The sequence below is a fragment of the Pipra filicauda genome, unplaced genomic scaffold (genome assembly GCF_003945595.2).
Source record: "Pipra filicauda isolate LSUMZ 115617 unplaced genomic scaffold, ASM394559v2 scaffold163_size1657671_pilon, whole genome shotgun sequence".
NCBI classification, from domain to species: domain Eukaryota; kingdom Metazoa; phylum Chordata; class Aves; order Passeriformes; family Pipridae; genus Pipra; species Pipra filicauda.
Genome location: NW_024104140.1, coordinates 1,183,976 through 1,211,267, shown reverse-complemented (window position 1 = coordinate 1,211,267; position 27,292 = coordinate 1,183,976). Strand labels below are relative to the sequence as shown.

Genomic DNA, 27,292 nt, shown 5'->3' with positions numbered 1-27,292 from the left:
ATCATATAGGGTTGTATGGAGTAGGACTATCCCGATCAGTTTTGCTGTAAGAAGTGTTTCAGTGCAGGAGAAATGCTCTTCCATAGTCCTGCAACCTGATTTATTGGGCCCAATGTTGTTCTGATTTCCCATATGCCATCTGACATAAGGTGCATTACATGGAGCAAGAGACAGGACAGAACCGGCTCCTTACCATCAGGAAGAGATGCAATTAAGGCAAACAAGATCTAGCCCTTCCCTGGTTGATCATAAGCCTAATAAAGTATCAGAACAGTCCAATCAGGAATGTATTTTTATGTCTTTTTTTTTTTTTTTTTTTTTTTTTTTTTTAAGCGTGGGCATTCTCATTTTAGGTGGCATATATTGCATATATGTCTAAAGTATGCTACAGGTTTTGGAAGCTGGAGCTGTTCCTCCGTTACAGGTTATTCCATCTGCCATGTAAAAAGAAACACAGAATTAGAGACACAGTCACAAATTTTCTTCTTAGTTTTTTAAGGACTTTTATGTTTTCCAATGACCAGTGTAGGTCATAACTATAGTACCCTATCTAGAGCTGCCTGCTGTGCAAAGTAATTGTATATGTAAGGCTGCTTGGAAAGAGTATTTTAGAGTTAGTAGAAATCTTCCTCGCTTGAATATCAATTACTTGTTCATAAAGTAATTCTTCAGAAATTTTCCAAATAATAGTTAAAGCAGTTTTGATATTTTAATTTAACTTGTATGAATTAAACTGAGATAAGACACCTAGATAGCTCTAATTATTTCTGAACTGTGTCACTCGAGGGCTGCTGGAATTTTGTTGGAAAAAAAGGAGAGTTCAGATACAGCCTCTGTGGAGCGGAGGCATGAAGTTCTGGCAGACATTTGATCATTTGGGAGAGGCCAGGACAACCTTCTGCTTCCACATTACTGAGAGTCAAACAAGTGCTCAGGCTGCCAAACAAGCTTTCACCCAATGCCTGCTACAGCCAATGGATTTCAGTACTACACAGGCTGGGCCCACAGAAAAAGAAAAACAGGTTTGACCAAAACAGATTGCTGCTAGTTTCTACCACTACTACTGGCTTCTAGGTAGTACTTAATCTGGACTAGAAATGGGATGAACCATTGTTCCTCAAGTGTTCCCCCTAGGACTCTGTTGACTTTTCTTAGCTTCTGCTTTATGACCTGTGGGACGGCACATAGGCCACAGTCCCTGAGCATAAAGGGATGTTTCCCTGCTGTTTTCCAGGGACAGCAAACAACTTTTGGCTATCCTTAGCTACATGGGAACTTGTGCTGAATGGATTCTCACTAGTTTCTCAGAAACTAGTTCTTGGGAATTTAAGTGGGTGGCCTTTTTGACAGCCAGTCATGGTGCCTTCAGCCTTGCCAGTGGAGCCAAATTTAAGAAACTTTTTGTGGACATCTTACTCTGCCATCTTAGCAAAGCTTGCTGCGGATCTGTGAGTGTATTGCATATGTATGTTTCTGAGTTCAGAATGTAAAGCTAATTACTGTTTCTGACCTTTCTTTGCAGCCATTCTCTCTTCCTCTTTTTTCTTCTCTTCCTCCAGAGCTTTCATTTTTGCATCGTACTCATCAGCACGGGTCTTCCACTCATTTCGATTGTTCAGGAGCCCATCAAGCATAGGCTGAATTTCCTCATGGAAACGTGAAAATTCCTAACCAAAACACACCTGTCAGCACAATGCAGTGCAGGGGCAGTGCTTGTCCATCGTACCCCAGGGCAGACCCTGACACCTCACCTCCAAAGCTGGCTTGTGCAGAGAAAGCATTAATGGCACAAACAAGCACCGTGCTGCAACGCCTTGCAGAGGGGCAGATATTGCCTCCTCTACTTGTCCCTCCCCCCTTGAGTGGTGTTGCTGCACTGGGACTCGCTCACCTGGTATTTGAGCCCCTGTTGAGAAGGATGGGGTATGCAAGGGTACCCTTTGCTTACCTTATAGACAAACGTACACACAAAGTCAATGAAACCCACTTGAAGCTTTGGAAGCTCAGCAGCTTTCCTTCGGTCCATCATGGGCTGTGGGAGGACACAAGTTGACCATGATTTATGAGAGCACTTAATTGAAAAACACACTTCTATTTTCTCCCCAAAATCGCCTTGTTGTGTCAGCCTAGCAGTTCTGTCATGCCATACACAGAGGCTGTCCATCACAGCCCTCTTTCTCCACTGCAGAGGAGTGAAGTGGTCTGACTTCCTTTGCCATTTTAGTAGAAATTTTAGACAGCTCTTTGAGTGTCTGTGGATGGGGAGGAGGACAGAGAATCTTTCCCATGTATGTCTCAGATACCTGAAGGAAGGTTTATTATAGGGCTGAAGAGGTTTTGAATTCTATAAAATGTAACTGAGCACAAAATTATATTCTTATAAGACCTTGCCAATTAATATATTATTTGTAATGCCACTGTGGATAGATGGGGTGTATGAAAGTCTTCTTAAATAAAACCCAAACCACGCAGGTGGAGGCTGCATCAAGGAGTGATTCCTGTCCCTTTCAATGCCAAATTTAACTATGTGTTAAAAAAAAAAAGTGTTAGAAACACCCTTCCATTTACCAGAAAGTTTCTTGACTCTACAGAGTTTGTGTTTGCAGTTTTTCTCTTTATCAGAAACTATGCTTTCTTCTGTGACTTATGTATTTAATTTACATTTTTTCTGTAAGGGACCAGCACAAAGTCTCCAGGGGGAGTCCACTCCTCGATGGTTCACAGCCACTGAAGCCATCTAACTATATGGAGAGCTGGACAAGAATCACTGGGTTTAGTCAGAGATTCTTCACTGAGTACACACTTTTCCAATGGATTTTGGCAGGCATGGTGATTTTAGGCAGAGTCACAGCACTGTGACAGCAGCACTTCTTGTAGTAAGTCTCTGCTGAGACTTGCTGTCTGAACTGAGCTGCCTGGCTCTCGCACGGTACTTACAATAGGCTGTTGCTGAAGGACGCTTATTTCTAAGTCTCCTTGCTCCCAGAACTCAGCTGCTACCAGTAGAGCTACCTACATTGACAAGGAGGGAAAAAGAAAAGTTAGTACCAACTTCAGCCTCGTAACTTGATGCGCTTCAGGTCTCCACCATGAAGAAAATCTGACTTCTAACCCTTCTGTGTAGTGACAGCTCAACAGTCTTATTGCACTTGATCTCATTAGTCCACTGTTCACCTATTAAGAAACATTTCCAACACTACTACAATCTGAAAGAATGGTTAATCCACCAAGACTATAGCTATTTCTTTTGGTAATTCTGGTAGGAGACTGATTGACCTTCCAGGCAGCTTAGGAAATTGCATTACTTTGAAGTATAAACTACAGAAATCTAATGATATATCAAGCACCTGACCTTACTCTGGACTTCCCAAGGCTTTGTGATTGCTGACAAGTCACAGGCAGTCATCATCATTGCCCTAAAAACAGGAAAGAAATAAATTTATTGTCTGTAGCCTGCACCTTACTTCTTGCAGGCTCAGGAACTTCATGTCCCAGTACTGTGTCAGGTATCCCCTTGTTCCTGCTGAAGTGATAAAGAAAGACATGCTGCTGTAACAGCCTTGATTCTGACTGGGACATTCATCAAGAATTGCTCTCTTGGTTAAAATGGAATTGAGATGGGAAACATTGTTTCTGACATTAGCATGTTCACTGCACAACCTTCCTAGACTAGAATTAGCTTTCTGTGAACTAATCAAAGTGCTTTTCCTGTCCTTGGCCACTGCACTCTGGCTGCATATTGTAGGTGTCAGGGGAATGGGGACCATGTGTGGGCTCAAAACAGAACTGCAGGTCCCAGCTATTCAGTCCAAAGGCCTGTGGTGCTGTCTCCAACAGCGGTGTGGCATTCCTAAGTCTTATAGATACTCACCAATATAAAATTTATGCCACTCCTTTCCAGTTATGCCTTTAGAACTGATCCTGCCTTTCTTTCTCAAAGGTCCTAAATACTCACTGCTCGCCAGCTTCTTGCCCTATTCCACGTATAGATATCCAAGCAGACTTACTAGGCAGTCCATAGAAAATGGGAGCAGCAGAGAGATGGTATTTGCTTCCCTGTCTTTGAAGCTGGTTATGGCCTATTTCACATGCACCCTAGATGTCATCTTCTGAGGATCAGCCATCATGGAACAAGATCAAACCAGTCAGTGCTGGGTTGAACTTCTTGGCTTTGGAGTAGCATCTCTGTCTCCCTCATGGACGTGTAGCAGTGCAGTCTGCAGTGAGATTGTGAGTGTGCTTCACTGCCAGTGCAGAGCATCCTGCAAAACAGCTGTCAAGTCACAACAACAGCATTGTGACTCAGACTGGTTGCCACTGGGAAGAACAGCTAGTGGATTGGATGTCCCTGCTTCTGGTCTACAGGCCACAGGGTGGCCTGGTAGGAATATACAGCCAGAAGGGATCTTCCATCTCCCTACAAGTATGTGCCCAGATTTATTTGGAGGAAGAACTACTTTTTTTTTTTTTTTCCCTTTTTAAACCCTGCTTCTCCAGAAGGTCAAATTTAAGCATGCAGTAATATATCATGTGCTGATTTTGCACCAAATGCAGCACAAAGGGTATACTGGAGCTCTCACCAGGTGGACACATCACTAACCTTTCCAGAGCTGATTACTCACATGACAACCTCTTTCTTTGTTGTCTCCAGAGACAGGTATTCAGTCCAGGCAGTCTCACTATCATATGTCTTAGACTCGTCAACGATCTTTTGAAACATTGTTCTCTTTCTTTGAGGGAAAAAAAAAAGTTTTACAAAACAAAAAAGGGGGGGAGACAAAAGGAAAAATCTGTGAAACAAGGAAACAAACATGTTAAAACCAGATAGCTGTTCCTGGTATTGCTAACCCTTCCAGAAGGATTTCCAGTAGTTGCTCTCCTGGCACTTAGAGCACGTATGAAGTAGTTTTGTGATGTGGCCTGTCTTCTCTGCTAGCATTGAAACATCAGGTCTCTCCAGATTTTATGCCACTCAAAACATGGATGTATCATGTGTAAACCATTCCTCAGAATTCCCTACATATGTTTAGGTATATAAATAAGGTTAACAGTGATTGACTAAGTATACAAAGACAAGTAGCTTTAAAAATACTCCAGCTCTAGGTTTCTGCAGTTTGCTTAACATTCAAGGAAAAAGCCTCTTTATTTTGCCAGCAAAGGTGAAAGCATTTCTCAGCTGACATAACTTGCAGTTGTAAATACTTTCAAGGTCCTGCTCATGTCTCACAACTACACTTATTTTTAAGGCATTTACAATAGTTTCCACTACTTAAGAGAAGCAGGTGGTGGTGCTTGGGTTTGTTGGGGCTTCCTTGAGGACCTATCTACATCAATATTCCTGGGTCTTAACTAAGACTTTGCTTGCAGTTCGTGGACCAAGGAGGTCAAGGACCAGTTTGTTCCCAGCTGGAGAGGAAGTGGTGGTATATGCTCCCACACAGACATTGTATCTTCAGAGTAAGACTTTGTAATCTCCCTCAAATTCCTCTTCTGTGGACTGTTTGTATTTTGCATAATTGTACTGCAGTACAAAACACAATAATCTGGTCTCGACACAGTACTCTGAAAGCACATTTTGAGAGCTCCTTGTTAATTAGGAAGTCATATGTCATTGAATTTCAGCCTTATGTCCCAGAAAGTTAGCACACACTGCTCCAAGATGTTTGGCAATTTTGGCTTTTGGGTGTGAAATAGACTGTGAGCTGGATATTCACTTACAATAGACCACTTATTATTTGTGTCATGCTGCTCTCCCAGAGAAGTTAGTGCAGCCCTTGCCAGACCATTTGCCATTTATGAGTATTTTCAGTGTTGGAGTGCTAGGTTAAAAAAAACCCCAAACCTGACATCTCTTTCCATTAGGGGATCATATAACCCTGCCTTGTTGGAAATAGAGAGTTAAAAGGTCACATACATGGTTTGACAGAAGTTCAAAATCCTTTTGAATGATTTGAGTTCTCCCACCAGCTCTGCAGTCAATATTAAAGGCAGCCTCCCAGAGCCAGTGTCTGTGAAGAAACTGCTGCACGGGTGGGAGGCTTTCAGAGCAAAGCATCACATTTGGCCTTTGTAAAGTGCCAGCTGCTTTCTGCCCTTCACACACAGTGTACGTGACTGACTTACTTGAAGTAGAGTGCCAGGTCTGTTGCTATAATGGCAATTTCCATCAGGTGAATCACGTGCTCGTGCTGTCTGCGGTTGAGGTTCTGACATATATTCAGTGACTGAAAAGAGAAGGAAAGGGAGTTGCAAAATTCAGTCACTGTGGTTTTTTTGGGTTCCTGGCCACCTCCCTTTCCCAAAGGTGTTCACTTTTATTTTCTTTTAACAGCTTCAGCTTGCTCCCCTGAGTTGCAAGGGTTGTGAGCCCCGTTCACATGTGGGTGGCTGGTTTCCTCTTTTGTTCACTGAACGGGGTCTGTATCTTGAAACTTGTTACACAGCGTGCACCCAAACCCCATCCCCTGACCCCAGTGCAAATTTGCCTGAAATTAAAAGTTAGCTGTGGGAATGTGTCAGCCTTAGTCAGAGGGGCTACAGGAGAACAATCCTTTATTTAACATATTCCTATGTGGATAACGATGCGTCTTCTGAAGGAACCAAGTCATGCACTAAGGAAACCTCTGTGTTTTGGTCCTGGGTGAGGAGAGATTACCTGGGGACAAAGGCAGCTGCAATTTCTCAGTATCCAATCCAGAGAAAGGTCTTGTGCTGACAGCTCTGTTGTTAATGAAAAATTTCCCTAAAATTAAATTATTCATGCCCTTATATTACAGTACATTACCAACCTCCTCAGAGAGCAAGAATTTTCCAAATTCCAAGTGATGTCTCTCTAAAATTGAGGATCCATGAAGTTTAGCTAAGGGATTTTGAGATCTGGTTGCGTAAAGGAAAGATTAAAAATGTAAGTGCAGCATTTAAAAATAAAAAGAAGTGTCTCATTTTTTATTTATTTTTTGTCACACACATAAGTTTAACTCCTTTTAAAAGGGTTAAGAGTAGCACTTTTCAGTAAGTAATGACCTCAGTCTAATTAAAGACTTTTGTGACACTGCTTATAACTATTTGGACACTGTATAAGACAGTCTTTCAACTATGAATTTCCCCTCAAACATTGTATCTGACTGCATTGTAATTACTCAGCTTAGTAAGCTTGTTTAATTCCTGAGTTAAATACGTGTTGATATCTAGTAATAGGAATATAAAACCCTGCAATCCTTGAACACTTTCCTTGCTGAAAAGCAAGGCCCTCTTGTATCAAAAACGTGAGCCAGCTTCACTCAGCATTTTTCCAAAGCACCAGAAAACAGTAAGACAGTATTGCCAGCAATCATTGCAAAAGAGCTATGATCTGACACTACTTTAAGGGAGCAACAGGGTCTTGACTAGTCAACGAAATCATGCAATTTTTTCTCTGTAGCTAATAACTACCTACTGAGAGCAGCACTCTCACAGATGCTTTGTTTCTGTAGGTGGTGAGGGCAGTGCTGTGCATGGTGCTTTCTGCATAGGTACCTTCCATCAGAAACTAGTCGTCTTATGCCCAGGGTGCTCCTGGTGGCATCATAGGTCTCCTGTGGCACTCGGGCTACCAAGTGCCTTCTACACTGTAATGGTAGTGTAAGTTTTGCTTTAACCAAAGGAGGTTTGCTAGGAGGTCAAGCAAGCCCCAGAGAGCACAGCAATTTTTCAGTGTCACCACTGGCCAAAGCATAAACCAAAGTGCTGTAGTAAGCTGAAAAGCAAGGAAATTTGCAAAAGAAGTTTGTTACCCCTGTGTATTAAACAGAGCTGTACTGGAGTTTGGTGTGGTCAACAGCCTGATTCTACTCAACCTGAGAGCAACAGAACTGGTTTGAAGCAGTAAGAAAGTGCTTACTTCATTTGGTAAAGGTTGTTGGTTCCCCTGTGGTCAATATCGTGGCACAGAGCAGCAGTTACCATTGCAAGGGCTTCAAGGTCTGTGTAGTAACGCTTCAGTTTGCCAGTCTGGAGGGAGAGAATGTACATGCCATATGTTAGCATCTCGTACAGGAACAGGTACTGACCTGTGACTGCTCTGTGCCAGGGATCTCCTTACTGGAATAGTCCAGGAGAACTGAAAACATTTGTGAACCTAAGCACCATACATGGTAGGCTTAGGTTAAAATGGGGAATCAGCTGGAAACAGAACATTTCAGACTCAGGTAGGCATATGTGTGGTGCTTATGTGCTTGATGCACATCTACAGTGTTGTCTGCATCCTGCTATAGAAGTCTTGTGCCCTAGGGTTCACCCAGGTTGTCATAAGCACCCCTGCAGTCGCTGGACAGAAAGTACTACTTGAAGAGGTTCCTCATCTTTCTGGGCAATGTGATGTCCCAGCTGAATCACCCAAGGGATTGTGGTAGGCATAAGCCTGCTGCCAGATGTGTAGGCAGATGTGTGAAACCATCCTCAGTGGTTCCTGGCTGGTCAATCCTTGGTGTGGAGCAGCAGCCAGACACTTGTTTTTCTTGTTGAGGTGTTTGTTGCCCTGAGAGCCTGTGAGAAGTGGCACTTGCCGTGTTCACACTAGCGATATACTTACACCCGTGTCTGTCCTGCCTGGAAATGGAAAGCATGGGGTTGCCTCCATCCCAACCAGCTAACTTCAGTCTGGCTCTTACTGTCAGAATCTGTTGGAAGAATGGAAGTCCTGTAGTCTCTTTCCCCTACTCTGCAGACGGATTTAGTCTGGAGTCTATTCAACACCACACACACCTGAGAATTAAAGCATTCCATTCATTGGCCAGTGTTGACCAAAGATTTAAATGTAATGCAATGACTGTTACCTAAGGCAAATGGAGACCTCATTCATCAGGACCTGTGCTAGGAGTGACAAACCCTTTTCCTACACCAGGATTCAAAGGGAGACCTGCATATTTCTTAGGTGCTGTAAATAAACTGTGCCACAGAATTAACCAGGGTGGTGTTACCTTACCATCAGGAGCGTGAACATGGTCTGTGCAACATTGAAGCCATGACGCCAGTTGTGGTAAGTTATCTTCCGGTAGCCTTTGCTGACGGAGTACACAAACCTTACCAGAACCTGCAAATGGGGAAGAGGATGTTAGTTTGGGTGATGAAGCCGCTGGCTCTGGCTCTCACAATGAGAATCGTATACAGAAGTCATGGATGAGGTTCCAGTCCTACAGAGGTGGCCCCAGAAAGGGATCAGAAGCTGTAATGTCATCAGACTTCCCTGACAGCATTATTAGAGTAAAGCCTAAAGATTAGTGGAGAGCAAAGTGGGATCCAAAATATAGCTCTCTGTTTTCTAATTTTTTTTTTTGTAAGAAAAATAAAATCACAGAGATGTTTGTGGGGTAAACAAGAATAATCACTACCTAAAGGAAAAGAGATTTCATTGTACTGTTTGTGAATTTATTGTGGTTTCATCTTACTGACTGTGAATTTCTTGAATTTTTTTTTATCTAAGTTGTTACTCATAATATTTGTCTGTCCTGTATCTTGTGATTTACTAATACTGATATCTCTCTTCAAGAGATGGGAATCCATAGATGTAGAGACCTAAGCAACTACAATATAGGGCATTAAATAACAAACTAGCTTTCCCCCTCTGCATTCTACTACTCCGTGTGTACTACATCTTGTAGCTGTTAGGTAGCTGTAGGTTTTGCCATTAGAGAGAAAATTAATTATGGATGAGTATTCATTTTTAAAAATCTCAACTATTCAGAGTTGCAGCAAAGAATGACTTTTTTTTCACACGTGTATCAGGGGTTAGTTGTTGCAGAGTAGATATTTTGGGTACTTTTTGACACTGACCTGCTACAAGTAAGAGGCATAGAGATAATTCCCATTCGCTTCCCTTCTAATTCCCAGCCTGCCTTTCCAGGGTGAAAACTCTTCCTGCAGTTACCTCCAGATCCCACTAGATGGAAATAAACCTCACATAATGTGCCGAGAAATCCCTTGGGGAGCACCAGAGCTGCTGAAATGTCAGTTTCACGATTCCTACGGGGGAACCGTGGCAAAAATCGTGAATTTGCACATCAGGGGCTATGGAGTCCTTGTTCCCACAGGGTCGCACCATTCCTGCCGACCACAGTCAGAAAGTTGGTGCCAATTGCACCAAATGAGAGCACATCCGTGTTTGCAAGGGGATGAGAAACACAAGGACCTGCCAGTGTGGCTTTCAGCATATCTTGGCTGAAAGCTGAATGGTACATCCTATAGCAAAGGAAACAAGCACACACAGGCAGGCACTCCCCACGTCGTGCCTGGAAACTGTTTTTACGCGGCAAGTGCAAGCAACCTTTTGCGTGCTGTACTACCCATCTCCATAGACCTCACAGCAAACCCCACCTGCGGCAGGCAGCTCAGATCAGAGGAGGACAGCTTTGCGCTGCAAACACTCACGTAGTGATCAGTGGCAGTGAGAGGCGGTCCCCTGCCCTCAGAGGTGTGAGGGGGCTTAGGACACACGCCCTCCTCTCTGCAAGCCCCCATGAACCCAGCTCATGGCTGCTCTGTGAGCTGCGCTGGGCGTGCACAGAGAGTGCCCTGCGTGGGGACCTCAGCCACAGGGTGGGTCTGTTGGCCATCCAAGACAGGGCATCTTGGGTTTTGGCAGCTCCTACCTCCTGTGGGATCTGGAACTTTTTCACCACGCCGAGCTCGTAGTACATCTGAATGCCACACTTCACCAGCTCCAGCTCGGTGCAGTCAAAATCAGAGAACCTGAACTCATAGATTTCAAACTTAGTGGGCCCCGGGAGCTCTTCTTTCTGTAAGAGAGGTGGGGATAGCTTATTGCTCTGCTACTTATGTCATTCCTAGGTTTGCTTATCAAAAACTTATCAGTCTGGCACTGCTGTGAACTTTTTCTTTTAGCATATAACACATAAACAGATTGAAATGCAGCTTTTCATAGTAACCCCATTAATGGGGGGAGAGGGTGGGATTTGGTCAAGTGCATGAAATATTGTTTGTTTTCTGTTAAGCACTTGATTTGATGCAGTTTGAAGACTCAAAATGGGGGAAGACTTACAGCCCTCCTTAATTACTCTGGAGAACAATATGCGTGACAAGCCGAGGTGACTGATGTGTTTCCAGGTGGACTTTGAACCCCTTGAGATGAAGTGGCAGGGAGCAGGGACTCCCCAGGACCTAGGGAAGTCACGTGCTGTGACATTATGATGGTAACCCCAAATTCACGCAGCAAAGGAAGGCAGGATATGCTTTGCCTTTGCCCCTGACCAGGTAGCAGCATGCCAATGCTGATAACTCTTTCCTGCATCCACACAGGCAATGTTTGCTCACCAAGGCTTTTTATTCCAGCAGTACATTGTTCTTACCAGAATGCTTGCCAGCTCCTCTTCCTCACACTCACTTGGCTCCTTCCCCAGCTTTTCTCGTGTTGGCTGCAAAGAGCATGAGTGTGTTAAGCTGACAACTAAACCCCAATGGACTTTGCACTTGGCTGCTTTGGGGCAATCTAGGGTAGCTGTCATACGCAAATTGTGTTTCCTTCCTGGACCTTACTTCAGTTTCTGGTCTTTCAACACATGCTTCCTGGTAGCGTTCTCCCTCTCCTTGGATTTGTGTTTCCCCTACTCGTAAATGTCCCCCTAGATCCAGTGTCCCAGCTGGGTCCTCTAGCTTCACGTCCTCTGCACTAAGAAGGTTTTAGGAAATAAATCAGTTTCTCTTCCATCCCTACAGCCCTGCCCTGAGTAGTGCCTAAGGTTGGCTTTGCTGAGGAAATTAGAAAGGACGTATTGGGGCAGTGTGCCAAGGTGGAGGGCAGACCACAGAGTCAAAAGAAACTTCTTTAGCCACTGTGCAATGACTAGGGGCCCAGGTGCTGCCTCGACGTTATGGTGGCTGGAAGCATTTCTGTGAAATGGGAGACCTGTGTCTGTGCCATAAGCCGTGGGCCAGGCCAGTACACCTGGATGTGTGCTGCACATTGTGAGGCATTACCAGAATTTCCTGGATTTCATCCTTGTCACATTTCACGTGGTAGAGCACCATGTCCTGAGCAATGTCCTTCCGGTTCTCCAGCTTGTTCATCTTATCATATGTGTCTGTGTTGAGCACAGACCAACCCAGGAACTGTGTCAAGGACTTGGTGAGGGGAAAAGAAGGAAACGGTGAAATAACTGAAACATCTGTTCCTCAAACGCACAGAAATATAACACTGCATGATATATTTTTGGAGAAACACAAGCTCCACTTTGTCCACAATTCTAGCAATAAGCGATCATGTGTTTGCTCCCAGCTGTGACTTACTCCTCAGCAGAGCATCTCCCCAGCTGTTGAATCTGCCCAGCCCTACAGAGCCTCCATGCTGTGGAGGCTCAAGGACCTTCTGTCCAGTTCAGTGTACAGAAAACTATTTCTGTGTTGCTGCAAGTGCCTCCACGCCTGTGGAAAGGCTGCTGTTACAATGGTGACAGCAGGTCAGGAATGCTGAGATCAAGGTGGTCTCATCACCTCTTACATGTATTTACGCACACACTGTGTTTGCTTTCAACTCATTTGCTGCCCAGTGGCCAATTCAAACTGGTTTTTTTCCCCACAGTCTTTTAGTTTGATAAGAAAAGTCTATTTCAGGAAATGTTCTGATTGATAACAGATGCCAAGAGCTGAATGCTTATAGTGCATTGAAACTAACATAGGAGCATTTCTAAGCAGCAAGGTCCTTGCTCACAGCTGCTGCTGGTAGATTCAACAGCTGGCCTCCCTTTGTATCTCAGCTACATAGATAATTTCTGTGTAATTTTTTGGGGGGGGACTGGCCCAGTCAGTGAGAACCAGCTGTCAAGTATGTGAACGCAGGTCAGAACGGTTGTGTTGGCACAGAGTAGCTGCTCATGGCTAGGTGTCCAACCCAAGAATGCTGAAACAAAATGATGCTAACACAGCTGGGTTTCCAAGACCAGACTCCCCAGTGTGTCAGATAGCTGCTTTCAAAACTTCTAAGGTGATGTGTAACACCTCTCTAAGCAACAAAGTAGTCTACTTAGCTTCAAAACACTGGAGATGTTTTGTGGGTGTACAATAAGCAACAGTGAGCTCTTCAACACATGAATTACTTCCAGCCACAGAAAGGAACTATACCTCCATGAGGGTTTCATCCTGTTCATCAAATGGTTTCCCATCTTTTCTGTTATAAAATGTGACGACACCAACAATTTCTTCCCTTTTGTTCACAATTGGCATGGAGAGAACATTTTTGATAGTCCATCCTGATTCATCTAGAGGACCTTCCTTGAAGCAACAGCAAGCAGAAAGACATCATGTACTTAATGTGTTTTCTAAACACATCATCATTCCCATTTTACATTAAGACTTCAGACAAAAGAAGTATTTATATATCTAATATTGACGCAATATTACATTTCTGGAAAAAGAGAAAGTAGAGTCCTTCACAGAAGTGGAAGTTTTCACAATACCTGAAAGTTAAACATCTCATCTGCAGCAGCATTCATAATGTTGCAAATCTAGGGGATCACACAAAAGAAAAAGTTTTACAATGTGGGCAATGAGAAGTTTAACTACCAAAACATAGAACTGATGAATTGATGAGAAAGCAGCATGAGTCTGACTTTATCTCAGAAAGGTTTGATGAATCCTAGGTTAAGTACTCACAAATCCACTTTCAGCCACATAGGTTGGCAGTCCAGTAACTAGTGCCCAGTGATCCGGGGTAGGATTTCTGAATGAAAGAAAAATATATAAAGGAAATTAAGGACATATGTTTACTGAAGGATGATCATGGAGCTGAAGTGTATCCAACTGATTGCATAATCCAGATTTACATATTTCACTCTGAGTTCCTAAACAGTCCTGTTACTTTCAAAGGATCCACATGCACAAGCAAAAAATTTTCATGTAAGTAAATACTTTTTTCTTCAAGGATTCAATACAAAATAACACATAAAATATCACAGTTTGCAGAGGCATAATAAAAAGTAATTCCTGGGAGTGGGGGCCATGTTTCAGACCTTCAACACAGAGAGAAAGATAAAAGGAAGTTTCTGGCCAAGGTTGTCTGCCAGCCTGAACTTTGAACACTGCTGTACTGGGGATCAGAACTGAGCAAAACTCCTGTTATGTCAGGTTTGTCTAAGGTGCTCAAGGCTCCTCTGAAACATCCAGTGGCAAGAAGAGAGGGCAGTTCTCAGAAAGAGGATGTCTTCTGCTGTGAGGAGAGGAGGAAAGGCCAGAGGTAGCCCTAAGATGGGATCAGCGACTGAAGGATTAGAGAGAAGCAAGGAAACGTTGCCTCAACGAAAGGGCATACCGTGTGGGCTCACCCACTTCCATAGGGAAGGCATGGAGGAGGAGAGATGCCTCAGCCTGGCAAGGAGAGTGGCAAAACTGCTGGCAGTCAAGACAGCTCACTTCTGCATCTAAAAAGAATCACTGGTTGTAGTGAATTTTGGAGCCTGGCTTGCAAGTCAGGATCCCAGTGCCCTTGGGGAAATCTTTATCCCACAGAGATGTGAGCTGAAGAACCAACTTACATTCTGCCTCTCTTACTCAGTCTTCTATTAGTCCTTTGCATTTCTCCTCATGGATGTCTTTAAATCATGGGGAATCTTGGTTTTACCTACACTCTGTGTTAGTACCTTACTTACAGGGACTGGGCACTTACGGAATGACTTTAATGTCTTCTTTTCCATGTAATATATAATCGATGACCTTGTAAAAGACTATTTCCTACAAATAAAGAGAAGAGTGGTGTTGAAATCAGTGGTGAGGCAATCCAACCAGGCAGGAGAGAGGTAAAGAAGCCCTGTTCTCACGTACCCTGCCATCCGGAGTGCGAGGCCCTGAGTACGGGGGTACTTCTCCCAGCAGGACTGGCCATAGGTCAAAAAATTCCTGGTTTTAAAATTAAAGAAGTAGTTTTAGAGTAGAAAAGTGCATTCTGCCTCTGGTCTCAAAGCAACAATTGCTCTACTGTGCTGGTTTTTGTAGTGTGTAAAATAAGGCATCAAATAATAAGACTAGTTCAATACTAGGCAGCAGAATGATACCCAAATACCTAAATTGGAAAGTGGGGTGCATTATATACTGCCTGTACACAGGGTGCTGCTTCATTCAGTGAACACTGCTGGCTGCACTCAGAGCAAATGGCCATGCCAACACCTTTTGTGTTCTTCCTTTTCCAGAGTGTGACTATAGGGCTAATCTACTACTTGCCAGATTGCTGAAATATTTTGTTTGCTTGTTCTTCTTAGGCTTCATTATAATGCTGATCAAAGTGTCTCTAGCACACTAATGATCTTTTAATACACTTCTTCACAAGACAGTGTGCTGTAAGAGCTCTGGCAACACAGTGGTCAGCCTGATCATGGAATAAAGCAGGGCTCCATTGACAAGGATGCTGCGTGACCCCCACATAGAACTTGACAAAGTTGCAAACAATCAGACCAAAACAGATGTAACTTAGCTTCTGTCAGCTTGTTTTCATGGAGACAAATTCCATTTAAAAGCCTGGATATTGTGCACATGGATGAGTCCTTCAGGAAAGTGGCTGCTTTGTTGCTGGGGGTTTCCACAGCTATCTCAGTATACTTCTGATATCCGCAGGCTTTCTAAGGTTGTGTTTGTGTTGCAGGCTTTGACCAGGATTGCCACAGTCAGACACATTTTCCCCTCATTTTTCTTCCCAGCCTTTGACAGTCCCATTCTAGTGACAAGCTCTCCCCTTTTCCTCTATTTTCATTAAGCCCGTCTCTTCATTTGCACAACAAAAGAGTGCCAACCAAAGTAGGAATTACCACTCCAAGTTTATTTGCACTTTGACAGGCATCGGGAAAACTTATCTCAGGGTATCTCCCCTCAGGGGACAGCAGCAATCAGAAAGATGCACAACACGGATGTGAACGCTCACCTTCTGCTTTGTCATGTCCAGGAGACCTACTGAGTACCGGTCGCAGTTCAGGTATGCCCTCACCGTGTAAAAAGCCTTGTGGAACTGCCTCTCAATGTCAGTCAGTTCCTCAAAAACCTTATTCGCAGACCACAACAGCACCTGCAGCGAAAGATCAAAACGTAAGCACAGCCTTTCCTTGGGAGATGGGCTTCCCAAATGTATTTGGAGCAACAAGGAAACGATTGGGTTTTTATACTGCAGTTCCTGAAAAGTGCAGGAAACCTACACAGCAAAATGCAAAAGCATTGCTTATTCACGCTGGGAATCAGTAGGGAGGAAGAGTCAGGTCATCTCGGGGTATTATGTAGAAGTGCAATCTTAAAAACACACCACGAAAAAAAGTAGTACTGTCAGGTAGAGAGTTGTCTCCACTTATGTTTTAAAGCCATAAGTAAAATCTTGCATCCAAAACCAGTTAACACCAAAAACGTTGCAAATTACAGAGGCTGGTGTTTGAAATACGTGAATCAACGCTTTCCTCAAAGCCTTTGCACAGCTGCTTTGTATGCACATCGATGTCTGCTCCTTTTACCTGCTCTGTGCCCCACAGATGTACCCTTAAGAAAGATGTTGCTATTAGGCCCCTTCATTTGTGAAAATGGAGGTTGCACAAGTATTGCTGGTGGTGCAAGGAGAGCCTTCGTGAGCCTAAAGGAGAAATATTCTCTGAAGTGGTAAGGAAGCATCTACACAATTCCTTAGCTTAGCTAATGCATGTGTGCTTGTATCCAAATGTGACTGCTTTGCTTTCTGATCCCAGGAGATGTGAGGAACAGTGCTTCAAAAGCACTGAGAGCTGCAACCTGAAGTGGACTGGACCTGTGCTTTGAACAAGAAGTGCTGCTACATGGCCACTGCCAGAAAAAGGGTGCCTCACCTCTTCACTGGACACTGGCGGATGATTTTGACAATCATGAGCTGCATCTGTTTCTGTTTCTAATTCATAAACTGGGACAACTCTATAAAATCTGAGATGTTCATTGTCAGCATCCCTCAGATAGGAAAATGAGCGACAGTTTAGTTTTTGGCACTTTACAGCACGCAGTAAGTAATGCTGAAAGCCACAAACTCTGTGAGGAGGACCGAAACAAACATCTGAAAAATGTCTAATTCATGGTATGATGTAAAAAAGATGGTCAAAATGTATTACATGGTCTTCTAACAAGACTCTTACACAGTGTCTGAGCACAAGCAGACTGAACTGTCTTTGCACAAACCATTTTATGCACAGTACTGCACAGTCTTTGCAGATGGGATTTGCAGCATTAAAATCCTAGACCACCTTTGAGAATGTGATTTGCTCATTCTGTATTTCGGTGCTTTTGGTTATACCACAATGTATTAACTCTCACACAGACTGTAAGACCTAGATAGCCAGAGGTCTGATAACTGAACTACTGGTAGAACTATAGCAGTGTGTCCTGCATCTCGTTCTCACTTTCCTCCCTCTCTGTGGGACCTGCTGATGCAGCATAGTACATGGACACAGGATTCCTGGGTTCAGAACCAGACCAGAGCACCCTCTGGGAGACATTAGGCCTTCCACTTTTTGAGTCTCCACTTTGTCTTCTATCCTATTTCTTACCAGATCTACTGCTAAGCCCTCAACAGCAACAAACCTTTGCCAGTTCTGCTTTAGTTGAACTACTCATCATTGCTGAAGGCTGTCTGACCTGGCCATCATTCATGTTTTTTATTAATAAAGTTAGGTAAAGCATATACAATAAGGAATTAGTAAATGTAACTGCTGTCCCAAAGCTTCAAAATAAACTTGCATTCTGCATTCATTTTGCTGAGACAGGCATTTATTCCCCATAGGAACCCCCACTGGAGAATAGATCATGGCTGCCACGAAGCACAGACGCCACTGCATGTCCTCTTCAATGATAACTGGTTGCCTTATACAGAAAGTGATTGCAAGGATTCACATCCATCCCAATGAATTTGAGAATCCTATTGTAATACAAGTCATGGAAAAGAACGTTGGTTGATTATTTCAATTCAGAATACCCTAAAACCCTAATCTATGGTCATTTCTACTGATAGAGGCCAGTACAAAAGGTGTACAACAAACATTTTACTGTCTCTAAGAAGAAATTCAATAGCATTTTTTAATGAGTAGATGAGGAAAAAATACCACATTCTCCTACGTCTCAGGAAATCTTTTAGTGCTGCTGGCTGAAGTGGTTAAATGACCCCAAGAGTGTTTTGCAGCCTCAAGTCAAAAAAACATTTGGAAGTCAGTCCTGCTGAAACTGGTGCCACTGTGTCAGGTCCTGCACTTTTGCCAGTAGCAGCAGAAAGAGTAATGAAGGACTCTGGGGAAGGAACAGCACCTGAAAGCACTTGAGGGTCTCTTTTTTTCCTGCTCTTAGGGCACAAATCTCTGAAGCAGATCAGGTACACCTTTGAAATCAGAAGAATGCACTCATTTGGTTTTGAGATATAACCCGTTTTGCATTTTCACTCTTACCTGGCCTCTTCGAGTCTCACAATTGTGAAGATAGCTCAAGTGATAAATTTTCAAGTTCAAGGATGCAAAATTCAGGTATTTCAGAAAAAGCTGCAAAGACAAATTACGAGATTGAGTTGAACGCAGTAGCAGCCTCATGTACACTGTATTTCATAACACTGCTTTACAAGCATCATGGGAATTTCCCTGGATAAATGCTTTGCTGTGCATTGGCATGAGATGAGGCTTATCCCACTGTGTCTTCCATGAAAGACTTATGAGATAAGCAACCTCATTTTAAGCCTCTTTTATTAGAGGGTGAGTCCCCTTTAGGGAAACTCACAACACTGGAGCTTCACGGAAAGCAGACATCCCCAGCACAAAAGAATCTGTTTTGCATGACACAGGTAACACCCTTCTGATAGAAACTCAGCTACTGACCACTTACTGTTTCATCAGAGCTGGTGAAGTGTGGGCCGTTCAGTTTGTTAATAGCCACAATGACAGCAACCAAATCTTTGCCATTCAAGATGGGTGTCGCAAGGATGTTTTTTGTAGTATAGTTGGTGAGCTCGTCGACAAATGGACTGAACTGGGCACACTGTTTAACAGAAAATTTACAAATTAAGCATTTTCCACAATATCCGTAGACTTAAAACCAAGATGAAGCACAGCCTCTCAAAGCGAGCTGCCTAAAGAAAGTTTTACTTAAAAATTATTGAGGAAGAGAGATGAATTAACAGAAAATTGGACAGTCTACGGATGATAAAGCTAGTATCAAGAGGAGAAGCTGTGGCTTCAGATTGCAACGTGTGCTTCTAACTTTCTGTGGAGATCCTGCTAGCCATAAGCTTTAACATGTCAAACTGTCAGAACAAGGAGGCTCTCCACTGATCATTCTCAGATAGATGACATTCTTCATGGTGCCTCCTTCACCCTTTCCTCCGGCTTCTTGTTAGCACTGTGGAGTGAATGCACACAGATACCTTGCAGCACTGCGTAGCCACGGTGTATGAACCAGTGCAGTCACTGGGAAGTTCACTCACTCTCATTTTATTTCTGCTTTTGCCTGGACCCTGAGGCTTGTTGTCAGCTTGCAGCATCCATGAAGCCATCTACTCCTTGTTCTCCCAGATGTTCCCTCACATGTTGCCGGGCCTTTGTGCGTGGGATGGCAGATGGTAGGGCAGGTACTCCAAGGGAGGATGCAGTTGGCACCACTAGTGTGTGTTTCCTGGCAATCTTCCCCTGCATCTGGCAGCAATCCACCCCCTTTTGCCCCAGGAGCACTTTGGTAGTGGTTGCCATGTGCAGACAGCTCTGCAATGGACTGGGCTGCCCGGGAAGTCACCCAGGAGGGAATTGCCATTCAAACCACTGGGGGCATGCTAGGTCATGCTGTGGGGCCAGCTCAAAAGGAACTTGTCCAGTTCATCCTTGTATCAATATTACATTTCCCCCCATGACAAAAGAAAACAAAGCAGAGAAAGCATAGTACAGGGAAAGCAGATGGCCCGTCACTTCACTTGCATGGGGTCCTATTGACACCTCCATCACCTGCCATTAGGGAGTGCAGGGATGGTCCTGCTGACCCAAGATCTTCTCTCTGCTCAGGTGAATAACTCTTCCACCTGGGTTAGAAAAAGCCACACAGCTCTGATCATATTCAGAAGGTTGAAACAGAAGAATAATCTCTCCCTAATGTACTTCTCCTCATACCTTCCCCACTGCTGGGCCTTCTGCCAAATGGGATAGACCAAGCATTGAGTCTCTGGGTCTCCTTCAAAGGAATGTCTTACGGTGATGTCTGAAAGCACTCGGAGTGCAGCTCTTAGCTCACAGCACTGAAATGCTCCCATATTTCTGAAGAAACATCAGAAAGCAAACAGCTTTAAAAAGTTTGTCACATTCTGATGCTTCCCCCAAGATCAGAAACAACCCAAATGTCAAAAAATAAAGCTGCAGAACCAAATCGGTGTCTATTTTCTGTGGAAGACAAGGAAGGTTTTGCCAAAGGGTTTGGATATGCTTGTATTGAGCAACAAATGAATCGATCAACAGATGGTCTCTCTATAACTAGCAAACAATAGATGGAGTAATCCCAAATGCCATATTTAGGTCACATGGATTTTAGTTTTATACCTATGATTAGAACAAGCGGATTGTTATTGCTGCCATTCTGGTTTAAGGTGATTCAACCCAGAAGTATGGGGAGTAAATGTTGTCACGAAGGCATAAAAATAAAACATTAAAATTCCTGAGATCCCTCCAGTTTACAATGTTTGCTGAAAGAGTTTTTTTGGTCAAAACTTGTCTTGTTCTGCTTCTGATGAAGATCCACCATACACAGGTTGCAGTTAACACATTTGTTCTGAGGTCCACTCCCTCTGTTTAATAAAAATGTCTCTAAATGCCCTTGGCTGAAATTTCATCAGACAGTAACCATTTTCAAATGTTTTCTCTAGTGCAAAAACCCGCTTTGTACTCCCGTAAAGGATTTCTCTCTCTTTGCAACTTACTAATGGATCGTAAAATTCTGTGAAAAATTCCATGTGCGTTCAGTGCAGATCTGACTTCCTCACTCTCCTCTGCTGGACTACGGGTGACTTTTATTTTTTTTTTTAATTTGACAGGCCAGGTGTGGCAGTGCACTTGTTTCCAGGCACTAAGACCCAGCGTAATTAACGGGCTTAGCTTCACCTCATTCTATAAATGAAATTGAAAGCAACTTGAAAACTTGCTACTGGTGCTTTTGTTTCCAGTACACCGCTATTACACCACAAGACCTTTGGCCAAGCACTGAGAGGCACTGCTACCTCTTGACCCCTTTGCACTAGTAAGCATGTGAGCCTCTCTTCTACCCAGTAAATGAATAAATGGCAAACATACCTCATGGACATCCTTGATGTTCATGGTTTTCTTTGTCTGCGCAACATAACCCACAATGCCTATGTCCAGTGGATAGACAATCTCGCAGTCTGGGGACACCAGACATTCCTCCAGAGTACTTCCCTCTTGGATGTTGAAAAGCCTTGTTGCGAGTTCAGGTGTGCCATTTCTCTGCCTGTACATGAAAAGACTACAGCGGTCAGCATGAATAAGGGACCTGATTCTTCTCAAGGTCTTGAAAACAACTTTCTCCATGTTGATGCTTTCTTGCATGTCTTGGATCAACTCAAAAAGTATTTCGCTCTCATTGTTATCCCATGACTCTGTTTTCAGTTTCTTCTCAAAGTACTGCTTGGCAAAAGCAGGGTTGCCATCAAGAAACTTCTCCACGTCGTCTTGACTAATGCTCATTGTGAATGCCCTGGATCTTGCGGAAGACGTGGTCGTTGCAAGCAGCACTCTAATTTCTCATGTAGTTCCTAAGCTTTTCTAGTAGAAGATGCTGCTTCTAGAATGACTAAGGGTGAAGTATCACTGCAAAGAGAGCTTGTCATCAGGAAGATGTATTCCTTTATAGTGCCGAAGGTGAGTCTGAGAGGACAGATCTTCTCAAACAAAGAGATTAGATGACCTCTACAAGAGCTTTGAGTCAACTTTCCGCTTCTTAATCTAACTGCAAACAAACATTGAGTACTTGCAATATCCAAAACCACTCTCCTTTCTCTTGATAAGCAGAACACTTACTGAAACAATTATATTGAGGCAGCAGCGACAGGGAAGAACTGCATCTCCTAACATTGAAATAAGCTCTTTAAAGTCTAATTAAATATATACTGCTTGGGCCTAATCCTTGGCTAACAAGGTGAGCATCTTATTATTCCTGCTCTCCTAGCTCCTAGCAGGAGTAGGAAGTGCGTCCTTTGCAAAAGAATACAGTGGCCAGAACAAAAACAGTGAGGTAACGCTGCTCTTTCAGGACTCTCTCTACAATTTCATGACTCTTGGACGGCTCTTGGACAGCTCGTCTAAGGGCTGTTCTCTAACAAAAGCACCAATCCTGAGTGCTTTAGTCCAGGATTTGAATTGAATTTGCAAGGACTATGGCCTTTTCTTCTTGCTAGTAAAAACCTGGACAGGAAAATACGCTTCTTAGTGGGTCCTTTCAGGAAGGAGAACTTCCATTTGGGATTACTGGATTGAAACACTCTAAGAAAACATGGAGAGCCTTGAAGACAACACAAACAAACAAAAAAACAAACACCAAACAAAACCCAAGCAAACCAGGAAGGTAGAAAAATTTCCCTCATCGCTATCAGTGGAGAGAAAGGGTGAGAATTATGGCTGTGAGAAACCTAAGTTGTTTCACATCAATGAAGCCACCATGCTGTGCAAACAGCAGGTGAGGACAAATGTGATGCTGGGAGGCAAAATGCCTCAGAGGCCATCACCTTTCAGAGGAATTAATGCACAGGAGTTTTCATTACTGGCAAACAAGAGTAAGTCCCATCCACCACATTGGTGGAAAATAAACAAGAGTAACCTGCTGAAGGAGTAAGGGCCCACGCTGTGCCCTCTCTGAGAGTGTTGTCACTACTGCCAGGAGTGGTTCAATCCAGCCCGAATGTGAATGTGGGTACCTGGGAGGAAGGTGGCTTGTTCTGGTAATTCTCATAGCCAGGATACTAAAATAGAACTACTGCTCAAGAAGACTTGAAGGAGGTGATGTGTGCCAGGGCCACATACACTGCCTCCAAAAACCACGTTCCAAAAGAGGGACAAGGACCTACTCAGAGCTGGCATGGTGCGTGACTGCTCCAGATCTCCGGAACGGGGATGGGTGAAACCTTTTTCTGAGCAATAGGCAGGACTGTCCCAAGCACAGAACTTGGTGGCAATGTGGAATTTTAATTTTCAGACATCTGTAGGGATGGCAGTGTTTCAGGTTGCAGGTTGTTAAGCCAGGTTTCACGTGTCACAGCAGTTTTCTGGGCACAAAGGCTGGCAGAAAGAGCAAGAGGGAATTTTCTTTGGTTTTGACTGAAAGCAAAGGAAAGAATTGCCTGAAAAATGAAGGTGAGAGACAGTTTAGGTGAGCGAGACCATGAAATGAAAGTTTCAAACTGGAAAAAACAGGCCATTTTGTAAATTACGTGTTCTTGTTAATCTTAAGGAAGAGAAAACCGGACAGAAAGTGTATAAACATGGTGAAATTATTGAAGATGTGTAAAAAATACAGTGAACAACTAAAAATGGAAAGTAAGAAAAGTCAACTTGAATATAAGGTTACATTAGGAACATGAAGGGCAATAAACACTTTCTGTTTATCATATAGGGAAGAGCAGAAATATTAGGGAAAGCATTGAAGAGCTAGAGTTTTTAGAATGTGTGAAATAACTTCTAAACTGTTAATGAGTTTTTCTGACAATTAATGGAGGATCTTCTGAGGTTTTGAAATGCTGGGAAAAGGTAAATGCAATGATGCTTTCTGCAAAATAGGAAAAAGAAAGAACTGGAGAATTTCACAGCAGACCATTTTAAATTTGGCTTCTAAGAAATACAGGAACAAACTTGTGTCTGTACATAAATAGAGGAGACAAGTAACATCCAGTGTGATTTTGTCAAGAGCAAACTGTGTCATACATCATAATTTCCTCTATAAGTCTTGAGACAAAAAGAAAGTAGTGGCTGCCACAGCTCTTGACTGATGAGGAAATGACACACAAGATACTCTCTTCAGGTGAAAGCTTAGATGAAGTAGTTAAAAGGCGGCAGCAAATATATTTGAGAGATGAAGAGTTGTTGTTAGTAGCTCACTAAAGACATTCAGAACTTCTTGAGTAGGCTTCTCTGTGGAGGCTCTCATAGATGTAGGGCATCTCATTATTTCCACTGATGGGTGGAAAAACATTAAGTCGGTGAGCAAGCCGCGGTCAGGTGTCTGTAAATGTGTTTTAGCACCATCTTAAAACTAAGTTGCAGACAGATGTGTTCAGGACAAGAGCACTAGACCTCACCAAGGGTGTATGGAAAGTCCTATTCAGGTGGAGAACAGTCACCTGGTGAATTCATGGGGATGAGTCACTGTCTGGGCTTAACAGAGACCGCACATGTGTCAAGACTACCAGGCAGAAGGAGGTGTACATCCATTAGGATGAACCTTCTATTGCATAACAGATTATGCCAAGTTGTACTGAACAGATGTCTCACGTGGAATACAGTGGGAAAATGTGACCTCTGAGGAAAGACTGAGGTTTCTCATGTCTCTTTTCTAAACAAAACAGTCTCCAACTCTATTAAATGCTACTGCTAAGAAAAAGGGATCAGTCTGTTCTCCATAATCATGTCAATACAGTAGATTTTAGACCTGCACAGAAATGGCTTCCAAAACAGTGGGAAGAGATTGCTCTTACCCAATCTTAGGTATCCCTAGAAACAGAGATGCATCCTTTTCTTCAGCAAACACTTTTAGTCAGAAGAGATGCACATGTAGTGATAGAGCCAGCTGGAACTCATACAGACAAACAACTTCTTAAAACTGGAGGAAAACTAATTTTTCTGCCACTGGGTTTTTGAAAAAAGTCTGAAGTGAAGTGTAGCTCCTCTTACAGTTCAGCATACCGTGGCTTGGCACTTTTTAGGATCTATTGGAACCTCCTTGTGCCAGGTCATATTTGTGTAAGGAGAGAAGGTCTCCAGGGAGCTCATAGCCACTTCTCAGAAACGTTTCAATGTCCATGAATCAGACCATCTATGAAATAGCTATCACAGGACACAGCTATACAGTTAGAGGACATGCTCAGGATGCCCTATATCTGAACAGAAGGTCCTTTTGGCTTTGCAACATGTGGTGTTTTCTTGACATAAAAAGGTTTTGTGGATGCACTAAGAGCTATGCAAACTGGTGTATATGCTTTTTGGCTGTCATTTGGGAGCCGAAAAATTGCAAATGGGTGAACTTTTGTATCTTTTGGATCCAAACCCTCCAGATATTCACACTTTGTTTGGTATGAAAGGTTATGTTTCGTTCAAGATAAATGTTTTTGTTTCAAAACATTTATAAGAAAAACAAGCAGTGTCCAACAGCAATACTCCAGGCCCAAAATGTGAAAGATCCAAGCTCAGTTCCTGCTTCTGCACTCAGGGTTTGAAACTTAACAAGGTTTCCTCCCAAAAAAGGGGAGGGAATGAAGGTCCTAAAGTACTGAATTTTCTAGCTGCAGAGGTGGAGAAACTGATGCAACATTTGTAAGGCTAAGCCAGGGCTGTGCAAGTGCAGTGCAGTTGAAACCATGTAGGAATGGCAGGTGGAAATCTAAATCACTTTTGGAAATGGAGCCAGCAGTGCCACAGAAACCCCCTTGGAGAAGGGTGGTGGGCTGATGTACCCAGAATAGAAAAGCACGGTGCAAAGGCTTCAGGTATTCCTTCCCTAGGCCTTCAGGGATACTCAAGTGGCACCATGAAAGCCGTTGCTGGCATAACATTGGTAACTGAAGTGGATACAATCTAAGCTTGCAATAGGATAATGTTCTTTGAATGGAGTTAGGCAGACAATGGAGGATTTTGGAGGAGGATGAGGATGCTATTTTAGGAAACTTGCACTAGACTGTCACGCAGCATAATAATATCTGAACACGTGTGGTTGCACAAATTTGTTTTTAATAGCTTTAAACCTGAATTGCAAAGTTGGCATAGGACCTCTACTTTGTGGGGTGTCGGTGGACGTCACTTAAACAGTGTTTCAAATGAAAACCTCAAATGTTTAAGCTGCCCTGAAGGCTTGGCTGGCAGCTGGGAAAATGAGCTCAAGTTCCTGGGAATAAAATTCCTCTCCTCCCAACAACTCGTATGACAGTCTCTCCCCAGTCCTAGGAGGGAGACTCTCCTACTGGAGACTCCAACTGTGGAGTAGAATCATCCGGTGCAAAACGTACCTTCCAGGAAAAGCAGCACTGTTAGGACCACTTATGGGACTGTGTCCAAAGCAGTGGGTGCAGACAGTGCACAGTGTCTGCAAAGCAGAAAGAGGGATGGCAAATGCTGAGGATGTCAGAGCTCAAGATGCTTAGCGCCTCTCCTTCCTGGGAACATTGTTTTCCTCCTAACCAAGAGGCTGTGGGGAGGGGAGCTGCAAGTGACTAATTTGATTAGACACTATCCTTACAGGATACTGTATTGACAGCTATACTCAAACCTTTCTGACCCCCTCATCCGTTGCTGCATAACGAGATTGCAGCTTATCTGATTTACCATGTAATATTCTCATGCCACCTGCTTGTACACAAGAGTTAGCTTTCCTGCCTGGAGCTAGGGGAGCCCAGCGAGGATCAGTCATGTCCCTTGCCTCTCCTGGGCCAGGGTCTTCTTCTACTCCCCAGGGTCTGGTCTGCTCCCCCAGCTGCACGTGGATTGTCTCTTGCTCCACGGAGGGCTAGTGTGCAAAACCTTACAGTCTTTGCTCAGCATCCTCCCCCTTTCCTTCCCCTCTGTGGCTGTCCAAGGACCTTTAGATGGCACCACAGCATGACCCTGCCTCCTGGGATCTTGCCCCTTGTCCCAGACACTGCTGTGCCACACTCCTGCCTGCAGTGCCAGGTAGTGCAGCCACCAGTGGGTGAGAGACTGCCACCCACTGTCAACACACATGGTCAGTCTGGCTGGAGCTGGACTGGGGCAGAGGGCACCTTAGCAAGTCTGGGGATGGCACCAAATTGGGGGAGCAAGGGGCAGTCCTACCCTTCATCAGGACCTCAGGGGCTGGAGAACCTCCTCCAGCCCAGACTGGGCAAGCTCTGAGTCCTGCCCCTGGAGCTGGCAGGAGCCGACAGAGGTACAGGACGGCAGCAGTGGGGACATGTGTCAGCCAAGGTGTGTGCATGAGCACAGCTGGAAACACATAACTTGTTTTAATGCAATCTGGCTGCCACACAGAAATGCAGCAGCAGAGCACAGGAGCATGGATTAGTGACGACTCCAGCTCTGCAGGAAATGCAGCTTGAGTAGCAGCTGGTTAT

At 43.7% G+C, this 27,292-nt stretch overlaps 1 protein-coding gene across 1 annotated transcript; it reads right to left on the bottom strand.

Moving 5' to 3' along the window:
- Positions 1-326: 326 nt before the first annotated feature.
- Positions 327-26,640, bottom strand: PDE6B (phosphodiesterase 6B). The gene is made up of 22 exons (XM_027745246.2): positions 21,279-26,640; positions 18,838-18,990; positions 18,411-18,500; positions 15,896-16,036; positions 14,806-14,880; positions 14,651-14,715; positions 13,642-13,708; positions 13,446-13,493; positions 13,111-13,260; positions 11,971-12,114; positions 11,343-11,408; positions 10,626-10,772; positions 8,963-9,070; positions 7,880-7,989; positions 6,789-6,876; positions 6,124-6,224; positions 4,623-4,730; positions 3,353-3,416; positions 2,938-3,012; positions 1,949-2,032; positions 1,511-1,667; positions 327-434 (listed from the first exon to the last, which is right to left on the bottom strand). Exons 1-22 carry the CDS (start codon positions 21,687-21,689, stop codon positions 376-378), a joined length of 2,511 nt encoding a protein of 836 aa, XP_027601047.1. The 5' UTR covers positions 21,690-26,640; the 3' UTR covers positions 327-375.
- Positions 26,641-27,292: the final 652 nt, after the last annotated feature.